At 51.2% G+C, this 14,120-nt stretch overlaps 3 protein-coding genes across 3 annotated transcripts; all 3 read left to right on the top strand.

Moving 5' to 3' along the window:
* Positions 1–780: 780 nt before the first annotated feature.
* NCU00729 (hypothetical protein) lies at positions 781–2,380 on the top strand. Its single transcript, XM_959289.3, has 2 exons — positions 781–1,328; positions 1,513–2,380. The coding sequence occupies exons 1-2, from the start codon at positions 1,054–1,056 to the stop codon at positions 1,991–1,993; spliced, it is 756 nt and encodes a 251-aa protein (XP_964382.1). The 5' UTR covers positions 781–1,053; the 3' UTR covers positions 1,994–2,380.
* Positions 2,381–3,289: 909 nt separating this feature from the next.
* Positions 3,290–6,708, top strand: NCU00730 (hypothetical protein). Its single transcript, XM_959290.2, has 5 exons — positions 3,290–3,431; positions 3,508–3,656; positions 3,727–4,438; positions 4,511–4,797; positions 4,871–6,708. The coding sequence occupies exons 2-5, from the start codon at positions 3,617–3,619 to the stop codon at positions 6,544–6,546; spliced, it is 2,715 nt and encodes a 904-aa protein (XP_964383.2). The 5' UTR covers positions 3,290–3,431; positions 3,508–3,616; the 3' UTR covers positions 6,547–6,708.
* A 2,668-nt stretch (positions 6,709–9,376) lies between these two features.
* On the top strand, positions 9,377–11,519 carry NCU00732 (trichothecene C-15 hydroxylase; the record flags this gene model as incomplete). Its single annotated transcript, XM_959292.2, has 6 exons — positions 9,377–9,454; positions 9,576–10,376; positions 10,652–10,698; positions 10,763–11,030; positions 11,103–11,278; positions 11,354–11,519. The coding sequence occupies 6 exons, from the start codon at positions 9,377–9,379 to the stop codon at positions 11,517–11,519; spliced, it is 1,536 nt and encodes a 511-aa protein (XP_964385.2).
* Positions 11,520–14,120: the final 2,601 nt, after the last annotated feature.

Here is a 14,120-nt window from a genome sequence, read left to right as displayed (position 1 = left end):
GGATGCCCATATCACCGGTCTTACCCACAACGGCCACTGCAATCTTTTCTCGCTCGTTCGCATCATCGGTTTCATAGCCCACAAAGTGAATGGTCTTTTCCTTGTTCCAGCCTTGTCGGGCTACATGTTACAACCACATCCTTCTGCCTACCGCACTCGTTGCCTCCGGGCTGTTTTCCCGCTGCTACGGATCTTGTTCCGGGCAATGCAGACTCGGGCGCCCAAAGGTGCGCCAGGATGGATGTGTATGTTATCTCCCTGAAGGTAGACGCTGGGAAGGACCTGGAGAGGCCCGCTGCGTTCATTCGCTTCTTGTCTCTTGGTGGATATTTGCTCCAGAGTGCCACGCTTTTTTCGATTGTCTCGGACATGACACTCCAGCTAGGCGATCACATTTCGATGCCTGGACAACCCAGAACATCATTTCTTTCATGGCAAGGGGAGGCCGGCGGCCGCCAGAAGGCACTACGCAGTATTTTCCCGTCCCAGCGTTGTGGAGGTTCGTCCGAACGGGTACCTACCTCTAGTACAGATGAGATGCAAGGTACGATGCAACCTCGACATTTCCCCGGGTCGTGCACTTGGTACCAATTTCTACTGGCTCAGCAAAAGCCATGGTGATGATTATGGCAACCAACAAACTGTTTTCATTGGCCCTGCTCATCCAATTTCGAAATGATGATGCAAGTCAAAGGCAATCTACGACAGAGATGGCCCTAGTTTCAATCCCTAGCGTCCTTCTTTCGCTCACGGAAGGCACCCTTCAAGCGAAGGACATCCCGCACATCTTGCAAGGTGTAATTGTCAGGGGTAGTATGGTACGAGATGAGCAAGATGGGGCAGAGCTGAGAATCAGGACCATTACAAAAAGAAGCCTAACGGCCACCTCCACGATTTTTGTTCTTCTTCTTTATTTGTTCGTCGTGCGGCCGCAGTCACTCGTTTGTCATATCCGCAGTGCCGTCACTCCTTGCAGTCAGTAATCACGATATATCTTTCTGGTCACTTTGTTTTATATTTTTTATTTTTATTTTTTTCCAGATCTCATTCAAGATGCGTGTGCTCGCTCTCGCTGCCCTCGCGGCGCCGCTTGTCTCGGCCCTGCAGTTCACTGATCCCGTCGCCAATGCCACCCTTCACAAGGGTGAGACCTTTGACCTGAAGTGGTCCACCGTCGATACCGACCCCACCGACTTCAGCGTGTACCTGGTCAACTTTGTCAACTGGCCTCCTTACTATACGCCTTTGGCCTATAACATTGAGCCTTCCTCCGGCGAGCTCAGCGTGACCATTCCCTGCGACATTGATAGCTCCTATGGCTGGCAATTGTATGTTTACCCTTTTGCATGTTCATGTTCATGTCACGCATGACCTGAGGACCCCACCCCACCCATCCCAAACAAACCCCTGGATCTCCTTCTCCCTTCCTTTCGGGAAGTGGACCCCGTCTCAGGAACCAACACAATGAACAACGTAATGGCTGACTCGCTGCCCCCTTTCTTCTGCTGGCAGCAATGCTATCAACGGGACCAACGTCTACGTTATCTATGCCCAGACGCCCAAGTTCTACATCAGCGGTGGTCCCTGCTCGGTTGATTCGCCCTTCCCGACCGGGGCGCCCTCGAGCTGCGCGCCGGCGGCCACCGTTACCGTCACGGTGAGCACAACCCTTTCGCAGTCTTCCTTCTCCACTCTTCTCTACGCCAACTCCACCGGAACCGCCAGCCCTACTACTCTCATGAAGCCCGCCACCATTACCAAGTCCCCCATTCCTGGAAAGTGTCCTGACACCATTGGCTGGGGCCCTTCAGGCTACGGTAATCCCGTAAAGCTGGCCGCTGTCCCTACCGGACCCGGTGACGTCCCCGCGCCGGCCACCACCGCTCCGCCCATGATCAACGGTGCTGCCTTCTTTGCCGAGACTGGCATCACGAGCACCATCTACCACACCGTCTACAAGGATCTCTCTGAGGTCCAGGATTGCATGTGCTAAGCAACATGGCTCGTGCTACCATGCGAGAAACAAAGACGAAGGAAGCTTGATTGATGGAAGGATGTAAGGATGTGATGGGGGATGTTTTGTTAGGCTAAGGGTTGGTGATTTGTGGGCTTGGAAACCTAAAGCGAAAGCGAGCGAGACAGGAGTTGTATCATTTTTATTTTCCTTTCATTCTAATCTTCAAAGGCACTAGCGTCTGAATTGTAAACCGTGGTTGGAACATCCATCAATTGAGTTCGAGCTTGGAGTGCCAATGTGTTTGCCTTTGACTACGGTATAAAGAGGATAGAATAGGGAAGCTGTGCGACGGGAGTATATGGCATGGCTTGGACTTTAAAAGACACAAGATCTGGACGAGACGTAGACCGAGCACATGAAGATGCCGAGGCTGCTGGAAGCAGTTTACCGTTTGATTCGGTCGGAAGACAGCTTATCTACGGAGGACCTTGGCCGGGCAGCAGATGTCATCGGGTGATGTCTTGCCATTCCTGCTCGTCCAGGGATCATGGTGAGGATAAAGACAGCCCGAATCTGGTCTTGCTGTGAGACCATCCCGGACCCTCTCGGATCCTGCTCTCCGAAAGCCCCACGAAGGGACGGACGATTGTGGGCCGCGGGAACCTAGGTACCAACGAGACTTGCAGGTAGGTCATGACCGGACAGCAATCTCATCCCTACCACGCCTGGTTTTAGCGGTATTCACATGCTGAACTTTGCACCATCCTGACTTTAATTCCCAAGGTAATCAATACCTGATAAATTGGAGAGGCTGACTAAGTCGCTAGAAGATAGAGCCATGAACTCACCCACAAACCACCAAATATCACAAATCACCTATAAAAGATTTGAGGCGTCACCAGTCAGTTGTATTGGAAAGTCGCTGTGAGTGGTAGAGAGGGAATCGGAGATTGAGTCTTGCCCCGTAAACTCCGGTCATCTTTTCGTGAACCAATGATATCTGTCGTTGTCTCCGAAAATGGAAAAGCGGGTGGACCCTGACACGGAGAAAGGGCGTTGTCAAAATCTCCGGTCAAACGCCGATTGACATTCCAGACCGTCATCAGTTCTTCAATCGATGATCCCCTATGCGACAGCCATGTAACCCATTTCTTAAGTTTTTTGTTCATAGATTCACGAAAATGGCGCAGGTTGGGCGAGACGAACCCCCAACGGCAACGACGCACGGAGTCGGCGGTGGAGGACGACGGAGTGATTCACTCGCATCGGAGAGCGCGCCGTCCAACACGCATGCGAACTCGCATCCGACAAACGCCAAATGGGGAAATGCCTGTTCCCAGTGTGCGGCGGCAAAGGCAAAGTGTTCGCGACAGTCTGATGCTCCTGGGACCAAGTGCCAAAGGTGTGAACGTCTGGGTAAAGATTGCACAAGTCAGGTGCACCGCCCGAGGAAGAAGAGAGCTGTTCGGCCATCGTTAGTAACACACCACTCACGTATTCATTGTGTGTAATTCGCGATCCGATCTCACTAACACATGTTCGACGCCTAGAAAGACGGCTCAGCTGGAACAACGGCTCAATGGATTGGTCGATCTCCTCAAGGCCACTGGGGATTTGCGAGGCATCCCCATCGCGGATAGTGTTGCCTCTCACGAGGTGATGTCGACCTATGATAGTGTTTCATGCATGGCCCGAGATCGTAAGCGATGATTTTACTATCATCATCAACCTTCAGGGTCTTGCTGACTCAACCCCGTCCATACACCTAGACGGCCTTGATATTGCCGTAGGCGCTCCTCAACCATCCGGCTCTGGAAAGAGGCGAGCAAGTCTCACGCCCTTGGAAGATGACCGTCATGGCACCACCGAGGGTGGATATTCCGACAATGAAAGCCACAGTGGCAGCTCAGAACTGCTGGGCGAAAGACCTATCCATGTGCCCAATCATTACAACTCTTGCGCCCCTTCCGGTTGTATGGGCAGAGCACAGGGCGAGTCTCGTGGTCCGTCAGAGTCAGACGAGACCATCCTCACCATCTACCAGACCCATCTTAGTCCGCTCTTTCCCTTCGTCGTTATTCCCGTTGGTACGACAGTCCAAGAACTCGAACAGTCCCGTCCGTTTCTCTTCTCGGCCATTCGGATGGTGACGACCCTCACAAGTATGCGGTCGATGCGAGCTCAGATGTATCGGCTGGTCCGACATGTCTCTGAACGCATGCTTTTGCGGTCAGAGAGGTCATTGGATCTGCTGCAAGGCATTCTCGTCATGATTGGCTGGTATCAGTACCATTGCCTGATGCATGCCCAGTTGAACAACCTCATACACCTGGCCGCGAGTCTTGTTTCCGACCTGGGACTGAACCGGGATCCAAAGGTGCAAGAGAGGGTAAGCGTCATGGTACTGTACCCCGACGATCCAAAACCACGGACAAATGAGGAACGGAGGGCGCTTTTGGGCTTATGGTATATCGCTTCAACGTGAGTATTACGTGAAACCGTCACCTTCCCTGTTATACCTATGAGCTCTACGCTGACATGTAACACCATCAGTATATCCGTGGCGTTTGGAAAACTCGAGTCCATCAGGTACTCGCCATACATTCAGCAGTGTCTTAATGAGCTACAAGAATCGAAGGAGTTTGAAACAGACGGAATACTGGTCCACATGGTTCAGTTACAGCGTCTGACGGAAAAGATCGCCCAAGTTAACTCCAAAACCGAGCTTACGGAATCCATTGGAGGGATTGCTAGGGCTCCAGATGCAGCTTACATGTCGACGTTCCAGAGTGAACTTGACAAGATATGTGGTTCACTCAACAAGGGCCAAGAGAACAATAGTATGATTGCACTCAACAAGCCTTCAAAAGTTGCCAGTCTATGCTGATGAGCTCATGCTGATACACGCTTTAGAATACCTCATGGTGTACGTACATTCGGCCAAGATGCGTCTTTGCGAACCTCCAGTTATCGATGCATCATTGCTGGCCAAGTTCTACACAGACCTTACTATGCTTGACGACAACACTCCGTCGGCTCTTGATGTCTTTTACCGGGTAAGCAGTGGGGTGCGAGAGTGGTTCGATCATTGGTTTACCGTACCCGTATCAGCATACTTTTACCTGCCGGTGTCTATCATCTGTCAGATCGTTTACGCCGTAACGATGCTTGCTCGATGGTCCAAAATCGTCTCCCCCATCAAACCCTTAGCATCATCACAAACCAGGCACACCCTCTCGACGCCAGCCCATCCTCAGCAACCCACTACCACAACATCATATACTTCAACATATATCTCAACACCTGCCTCCGTACCTACGCCCTCTCCACACTACAGCCGACCACCCGCCACATCCTCAACCATCAGCACCCCCGCGACCACCACTCCCGGTCCCGGCCTCGGAACCCCATCCCCCTCCATCATCTCCCGGGACATCTCCGGCTTTGTCGGCTCCCGCGCCACCTCCATGGAGCCCACGACGACCACCACTCTTAATGATACTACCACCGCCGCTGCCGAGCACCCAACCGCTCCCAACCCTAATAACAACAATAACAACCAAACCAACAATCTGAACAACCCCCTCTCCTCCTCCATCCGCTGGCGCGAAACCACCGACCCCCACCTTCCCCACATCGTCGCAATGCTCCAAGAACAGCTCAACTCCCAGCCTGGCCTGCGCGTCGACATCACCGAAATCATGACCCAGCTCGGCGCCCGCTTCCAGCAGGCCAGCGACAACATGAAGGAAGCGAGCGGCGGCGAGCCGGATAACAACATGTGGGAGGTCAGTGCTAAGGGGTTGGCTATGACTAAGGCCAAGTTGGAGCGGTTTGCCGAATTTGTTGCTCAGGGGGGTAAACTTGATGATCATGATCAGGGGAAGGGCGAGGGGGATGACGCGGCTTGTTTGAGACCGGGATGTGGTGGAGATGGGGGGAGGAGGAGGAAGGTAAGGAGCACTTTTCCTAATCAGGAAGAAAAAGGAGGAGGAGGAGGAGGAGCAACGGGAGGTGGAGGTGGAGGTGGAGGTGGAGGAGGGGTTGAAGCGATGTCTGGGCGTAGTACCTCCGCGTCTGGCTCTGGTTCTGGAACCGGAGGAGAGAGACATTCCCAGGCCACCACTTCGACACGAGTCAGGGAAGCAGCAAGAGAAGAAGGAGGAGGAGGAAGAAGAGGGGGAGCTATAGTAGCAAGCGGCAATGTCACTGCTACGCGGCAGTCACAGTCACAATGGCTGACCAGTCAAAGCCAAAACCTGCAAGGACAAAGCATGGGGAAACCACATCATGCGCAGCAGCAATACCAACATCAACAACAACATCCACCTCCTCCTCTTCATGGGTCCTATTCGAATACAACAGCCATGAGTGGTGTGAATACTCACCACAGCCTAGGCGCCGGGGCCCATGGCGGGGAGACCGGATTCTCCGCCGCCGCGGCCGTGACGGGGACGGCAGGAGGGGGGGCAGCAGGAGGGGTAGGAGGAGGAGGAGGGCAATGCAACAATCTACTTGCCACAGAGTTCATGGATCAACTGGCCCCTTGGCTTTGGTACTACGGCGTTGAAGACTGGCCTGGGACATAATTGGGCGGGGTATAGCCCGTTGAAGGTGTATGGATGGGTACCGACCTCTATGGGTGTGGATGCAGGCACGAATACGGGCATAGATATCGGTTGGTATGGCTTAAGGGCACACACACTACATACCTACCTACCTACCGAGGTATATACAGATAGATGAGTAGGAGAAAGATCAGCATAGTGGCCCACATGGCAGTTTTTACTCTGCCTTTTTTTTTTTTTTTTTTTTTTTTTTTTCTTAATTAGTTGCCAGACGTTGATTGAATACATGCAACAAAGGCAGCCTCGCCTTTCTAGAAGGACTCCATTGCAAGGGTCGCGCACACGTACTTACATATACCCATAGAGGTACATAGAGCCCAGTGTTTTTTTTTTGTACCATTCGAGGGTATCATTGAATGATGGGACATACGGGCGTGGCGTGATCTAACCTGTTTTCATTTGTTGATCGCGGCAAGAACAAGAGAGGACGTGGAGTTTCGGTTTTTTTTACGTGCCGACTGCGACTATGGCATACGACCCTGGCACGGAAAGCGACCCGGATAGTTACCTAGGTACACTACGAGGATACAAGGGGAGTGGAAGTAACATAACATAAAGTCAAGTTTTAGCGAAAGGCAAAAATTCTACATATGTACCTACAGTAGTAGGTAGGTAGGTACGGATACTACATAGAACAGTGGAGGTATGTATGTATAACGCTAGAAAATCTCGACTGCAACGCCTGGCGGGACACACATGCACCATCTGTCAGTCATTTGGCAAAGCTGTAACCGGCCGGCAGGAATAAACAACCCCCTCCCCCCCTCCTTCCCCCTCTCGAAGAAAAAGAAAAAGAAAAACAAAATATATATATAAAAATAAAGGAGCATTGCAGAGGCACGCAAATCCGGAGTTAACATGACTCTTACGCCGAGGTCTGGACGGTGGTTTCCCGCTTCGGGGCTCATGTAAACTCCGAAGAGGCCGTTCGTGCGATTGATGATTTCTTGAAACCGGTCAAGGTAGCCCGAAGCCCGGATGACAGAATAACCCCGAACGGCGGCATGTCTTATCCCGTTACCTACCTTACCTACCTACTGTTGTCTAGGTGAAGAGTCATACGTACTACCCTTTGTACATACACGGGCAAGAAAGAGATCTCTCTCTCTCTCTCTCTCTCTCTCTCTCTCTCGCGCGCAATGCGAATGCGACCGGCCAAGCCAATCACAAGAGTAAAATTCCCCGAAGCGAGAAAGATGATTACATGTGATGCTCCTGCATCCACCCATCATCATCATCATCATCATCATCGGGTAGCTACACGGTACCGACCTACCGTAGCTCCCTCTAGCGAATTTGAAGATGTAACGGAGTCTCCAGCAAAGGGGGCAACGCGCAGTAACGACTCACGAATATTCTCCTCGATCGTTATGGTAAGGTACTATCCAATCGACACCCCATATATTGTCTGTCGCCTTGGTAAAAGAGTTGGTAAAAATATTGGGACTTTGGGTTCTTGTCTGGGGCGTGGAAAAGGCACCTCTGAACATATGTCTCTCTTTTTATATCCCGGACGGCACATATAGTACGCATACAATGTATCGGACCGTAACGGGCTGGAGCCAGACTACAGTGGTTGCATTGGCGAAACGCATTGGCGACCTGCCATCAATGCCACGAAATACGGAGGCTACCAAACAGGCAAGTATGTAACTGCAATGGTCAATGGAAGCGCTTGCATCTCCACATCGAGATTTCTTATGTAGGTAGGTAGGTAGGTACATACTGACATCGCCAAGATAAGCTGGCCGAATAGCCGGCGGTCGTGCCGGTGTATGTAGTATGTAGTAGGGTGACTACCACCTACCTACAGAGGAGGTAGTTCACACCCAGAAATGCAAACTACCTAGTTATCAAGGTATGTAGGTAAGGAATCCATTGAGAAGCCAGACCGGCGTTGTACACAGTCTCGAGACAGTTAAACCGTCAAAGAAAACGACATCCCCCTTGAAATTTTAGGCATAACCCTACCTCTCTACTACCTCTACATATCAAAAGATGGTGGAAAGGAAACTCACTATTTGCCTCTTTCAAGTAGCTTTCCCGCATCTTTTTCACTCTTCTTACTCCACCTAGGGAACGTCTCCCATAATCTTCTCCTATAACGAGACGTACATATTACGCGAGGAATACTCCATGTGGACGAAGATCAGGACATGAGCGCACACGGGGATATGCACGGCATTCTGCCGGCTGGTTTCCCAGGATAGACCAGAAAGAGGAAACAAAAATCGGCGATACGACTGTTGATGGTGGTATATAGTATCATCAGGAAATATGAAAGCTTGTGATGGATACCGTGGCCGACTGTGTGGGCTGGGTTTTGAGTGGTGGATCAGACAGCAGTGGTGGATAACGAACTTGAGAATGGTTACAGAAATGGGTATCAATCGGAGGGCTGCTAGATGGAGATAAAGCGGCTTACTTACCACATGGAGAGTTAATTCGTGTTGTGTGACTGATGAGGGCGAGCACTGCTACATGGAGTATCAATTGTGAGAAAAGATGGGGATGAATACGACAGACTGTCGGATTGGAGGCAACATGAGTTCCGTTAGACAAGGCAGGGTCGCCGAAGTCGTTGCGTATAAAGTGAAAGAGGTTGGCTCACCATCTTCGAGCGTCCTGATCGATGTCAGTCATCTAAGTGCCAGCTTTTAAGTGTTGAGTGAAGACTCAACAGGAAAAAAAAGTTGCACGCTACTCTCTCTCTCCTTGTCCCTTTTAGGTCAAAAAGGGCTCCGGACTCTTTGTTCAGTCTTTGAATCAAGCCCCAGGGCAACAAGACACCATGCCCGTCATAGACAAGCTCGCCGGTGTCACCGGGTTGTCAGGACTACACCTGCTTCTCGGTGCCGTTGGCGTCACTGTAAGCAATTATCTTTTCATCTCATCAGTCACCCCCAGTCAACATATACCGCCTCCTCATCTTTCAACGTTCCATATCGATGAAGGAGAACCTTCACTAAGCCGTCTAACTTGAAACCCAGATACTGCTATACATCATCGGCTCCGCCATCTACAACGTCTTCTTTCACCCTCTAGCCTCATACCCAGGTCCGCTCCTGCAGCGCGCCTCCCCCATCCCCTTCAGTATCCGCCATGCCCTCGGCGTACAACCCTTCCACACGCAAGCTCTCCACGACAAGTACGGTCCCGTTGTGCGAATCGCACCCAATCACCTCTCCTTCACCGATGTGCGCGCCTGGCGCGACATCTTCGGCCACATCGCCGGCAGCCGTCACGGCCAGGAGGAGCTGGCCAAGTTCAAGTCCTTCGTCCGCCCCATCGACGCTCAACCCATACACATCATCAGCGCCGGGCGCGAAAAACACGGGCAGCTGCGTCGGGCTTTGGCCAATAGCTTTTCGGACGCGTCGATGCGCGGACAAGGGCCGCTGATTGGAAAGTATATCGACTTGCTGCTTCACAAGCTTCATGAGCAAGGACAGGAGGGGAAGGTACCCCTGAATGCAACGTCGTGGTATAATAGCGTGACGTTTGATGTCGCCGGTGACCTGATCTTTGGTATGTCGTTCGGAGCGTTGGATCAGAATGGTAACCATTCGTGGTTGCAGTACATTCTAGGCAGCCTGAGCAGCTTAGCGCCGATGGCGGCGTTAAGTTACGCGGGACTGCATTGGCTCGTTCAGCTCCTCTGGAGGGCGAAGGGCGCGGAAGTGTTTAGGAAGAGTATGGAGAGCGTTGATCTGATGTTGAAAGAGAGGTTGAAGATGCCCGTGGATAGAAATGACCTCTTTGAGGGTTTGGTTCAACGCCAGGAGAAGCTGGTAGGTGCTCTTGTTTCCCGTTCCTCCCCCCCCCCTTCCCTTTCTGTTTTCTTTCCTTTCTTCTTTCTGTTGTCTCGGATTCCAACCATACGGAATTCCGCCGAATCTTCAGCCCTACCCGTCGGGAGATTTTCATTTTCGCGTGAATGACGTGCATCTTTTGGATGCCAAGGTGGCACAACCGACAGCTACCCGTCAGCATAACGTTCATCCCCCCCGCCCCTCTCTCTCTTTGCGAAACAACAGCAGATAGCTAATGATGAGTTGTCAATCAGGGTCTCAGTTTCGAGGAACTTGCTTCAAATGCCTGGCTTCTTGTGCTGTGGGTCTTCCCGAACTATGGCATCGTCTGACACAATCCACCTAATTCTAACATACGTCAACAGTGCCGGTGCTGACACAACAGCAACTACTCTCTCGGGCACAACCTACCTGCTAACGCAGCACCCCGAAGTCCTCAAGAGAGTGACCCAGGAAGTCCGCTCTTCATTCAAATCCGTTGAAGAGATTGATATCAGCTCCGTCAACAGACTCACATACATGCTTGCCGTGCTGAACGAAGCTATGCGTTTGTACCCCCCCGTCACATCGTTGACAGCTAGGATTGTGCCCCGGGGAGGGGCCCATGTTTTGGGAGAGTATTTACCTGAAGGAGTGAGTAACGACTGATCAACCCAACCACTTGCCGCTGAGAAGAGGAATACCGACTGATCTTTTAATACGCAGACAATCGTCGATATCCAACAATGGTCCATGAACCACAGTAAGGAGAACTGGGTTGACCCCTGGGCTTTTAATCCCGCTCGCTTCCTCGACGATAAGGAGACAGCCAGGGAGAAGGGCAATGTGCTCGACGCTTTGCAAACATTCAGTGTCGGTCCTAGGAACTGTATCGGCAGAAAGTAAGTATATATTGTCTGCCCTGTCCTGTCAGATGTCGATGGTCCCTGTTCTAACCACAGCTCTCACCTGGATAGTCTCGCCTATGCTGAAATGAGATGGATTCTTGCCCGTATACTTTTCGATTTCGATCTGCGTGGGGCACCGACCAACCAAAACTGGATCGAACGGCAAAAGGCGTACGGTCTCTGGGACAGAATACCCCTTGATGTGTACTTTGAGCCTGCGAGAGAGAGGAAGTGAGGGAGATACATGGATACAGCAGGGTTGGCAAAGTTCGATCCATGGGGGTTGGTAGAGGTTTCACTTTCCAGCGACTTGGTGAAATGTAAGAGGTAGCGAATGAGTCCACTGAGATTAGTTAAGACTGACTGAATTCTGAGAGCCGTTGCCACCACCTCATGAAGAACATCGTAACTTCTTTGGCTCCCATGATTCCTTGCACGGCTACCCTGCTCCCCACCCGTTTTCACGAATCCTATAGATCCGTTCACCCTTCTACTACCCGCTGGTATGTGAGCTTTTCCACAAAAACCTTCGGATTACCCGTACGGGATACCGACCTAAGCTTTCACAGAACAGCGAGATGGCTGAGCAGAGATAATTGGTTGGCCTTAGGCGGGAATGGAATGTCCCCATAGTGACCAGACGAGGTCGTAATGGTACTTTGGGTTCCAATTCTCCCGATCCCAACCGTGTCTTAGAAGTCGCTCGCGGATATGGGGTTGCTCGAGAGTCAAGCAAAGAGCGTACTTGGCCACAGACCGGCCGAGGTCCCAGGTCTGCCAAAGTCGCCGGTTGTTCCTGTCAGGCTCCGGGACGTCGGTATCGAGGAACACTTCAAGGCCTTCCATCCCTAGAAAATGTCGGATCGTGGTGTCCCAATTCTCAAAGTTGTGGTGCCTGTCTCCATACAGTGGCACCAGAGTTTCCGGCACCCTTGCCAGCATTGCCAACCGGTGCAACGATTCCCGAGGGCGCATGCCACAGTACCTGTGCATTGCTGAAAGGCTAATTGCCACTTGGCAAGTGGTTGTATTTGGCGCTTCTTAGTTGAACTAAAAGAATGGAGAGACGACAACGAGGAAAGATCCCAAAACGCTTGTTTCTGGGTACGAGATTTTGCTGAAGAAAGGTTGCTGGAGATTTACACCAGTCAGCTGTCGCGTCTGCGGAAGTGCGCGATGAGGAAGACGCCGGTTCTCGCTTGACTAGATGTGTTGGAGAGAGAAGTAACGAAAGGGTAGGCAGTGACTGGCAGTGTTCTCGAGGAATGGTAGGGTGACTCTGTCATTTGACTTGATATTGGACTTACCAGCGCGATGGAAGGTTACAGATCGATCAGAAGTCGAAATCGACGGCCAAGGGCGGATACTTCGAGCGGCAATGCTCGTGGTGAGAGTGACTGTGTACGGTAGTATTGTCTCGATTTTCCCCAAGGAGACTGAAATCGCGGATGCGGCGAGGGCGAGTGTAATGCTGTTTTGTTTGTGTGGATGGGGAAGAGTGCGAAAGGTGGGGTGGTGAGTTGACAATCGAGAAGGACGAGAGGGGAAAGTGCAGCTCGAGGCCGCTCACGCAGCTCCTTCGCAACTTCAAGTTCTTAAACGCTTTGACCGCCTGGGACAATTGCAAGTATGGGCGACAACTCAAGGTAGCCGTTGGGCAGAGAATCAGTAGAGGTAGGTATCTTCAACACCTGTTTGAATTAGGACAGAGGCTATTGTCATTCTACGGGGCACTTGCAGCTTCGTCCTTCTACGCGCCGGACATAATTAGGCAGAAGGATTGCTTTAGAACAAGCCAGTTTAAATTATGTAATTAAGCATGCCCGGTGATGGCCACTAGCTACCTACTATCTGTACTTAAGCTATCTCATCTAGAATAAATCGATAATGACTGCAGCCGAGCAAGAACACGGAAACTATGAGTTCGCAGTAAATACTGAAATGGGGTTTCAGTCCTGCCAAAACTTTCATCCCTTTCATTTGTCATTATGGTCATTGATAGTGTCCAATAGCTTTTTACAACCTTACACGTTCGTTAATGTCTTGTCCATTTGCCGTTGATAATGTGCTCTGGAGTCCACGTTTATTGGTCCGGGACGAGGGTAAAATCTGCAGAGGCTGGCCACATCGGCGGGTAACGAGATAGATGGCGTTATCTATCACTAACTCGTATAATCGTCAGGTCTTTAAAACTGACCGTCTGACTAGCGGGTAGCTGAGCGCAACGATATTTTGAAGGGTTGCAGGAAAACGGGAAGGGAAGCCAGGAGAAGGAAGGCTGAAAAGGAGAAGGGATTTGCCCTTGATTCGTAACTCATTTCATAAGGACAGAACACTACAGGTAGTTGTATCGAAGAAAGGGAGAGTGAAGAGCTTGAACTGATCTTTCAAAGTTTCCGACGGCGGCCGAGTGGGTGACGTCGTGAATTACTCCGCAAAGTCACAGCCTAGGTCCTCCATCTGCGCGGTACCGTGAAGAATGAAGAAAAGCACAAAATTTCCATGGCCAGGGATCGAATTTGCATGAGCGTGAGGCAGTGTCGCCTTCCTGTTCTGAAGACAAAACGACGGTGGAACTTGGAAAGTAAAAACTAAATTGAAACTCACCTGTGTACCTCCTTCCATGTTTCCTCTCGTCCCTTCCTCTTACACCGGTGAAGGCACGATCTACCATGACGTTGACAATGTCGTGGGAAGAAGTTATTTCACGGCAAACTGTTGTTGTTCTCGTGCTTTCCTCACCTAGGTCTTTACAGATAAAATGAGCAAGTGACTTTCTACGCTTATGAAAATCAGCGTACCTCTGGTCTTTTAGAAACCACACAACTATGACCGA

This window comes from Neurospora crassa, linkage group I (assembly GCF_000182925.2).
Source record: "Neurospora crassa OR74A linkage group I, whole genome shotgun sequence".
NCBI lineage: Eukaryota > Fungi > Ascomycota > Sordariomycetes > Sordariales > Sordariaceae > Neurospora > Neurospora crassa.
This window is presented reverse-complemented; position numbering and strand designations above follow the sequence as displayed.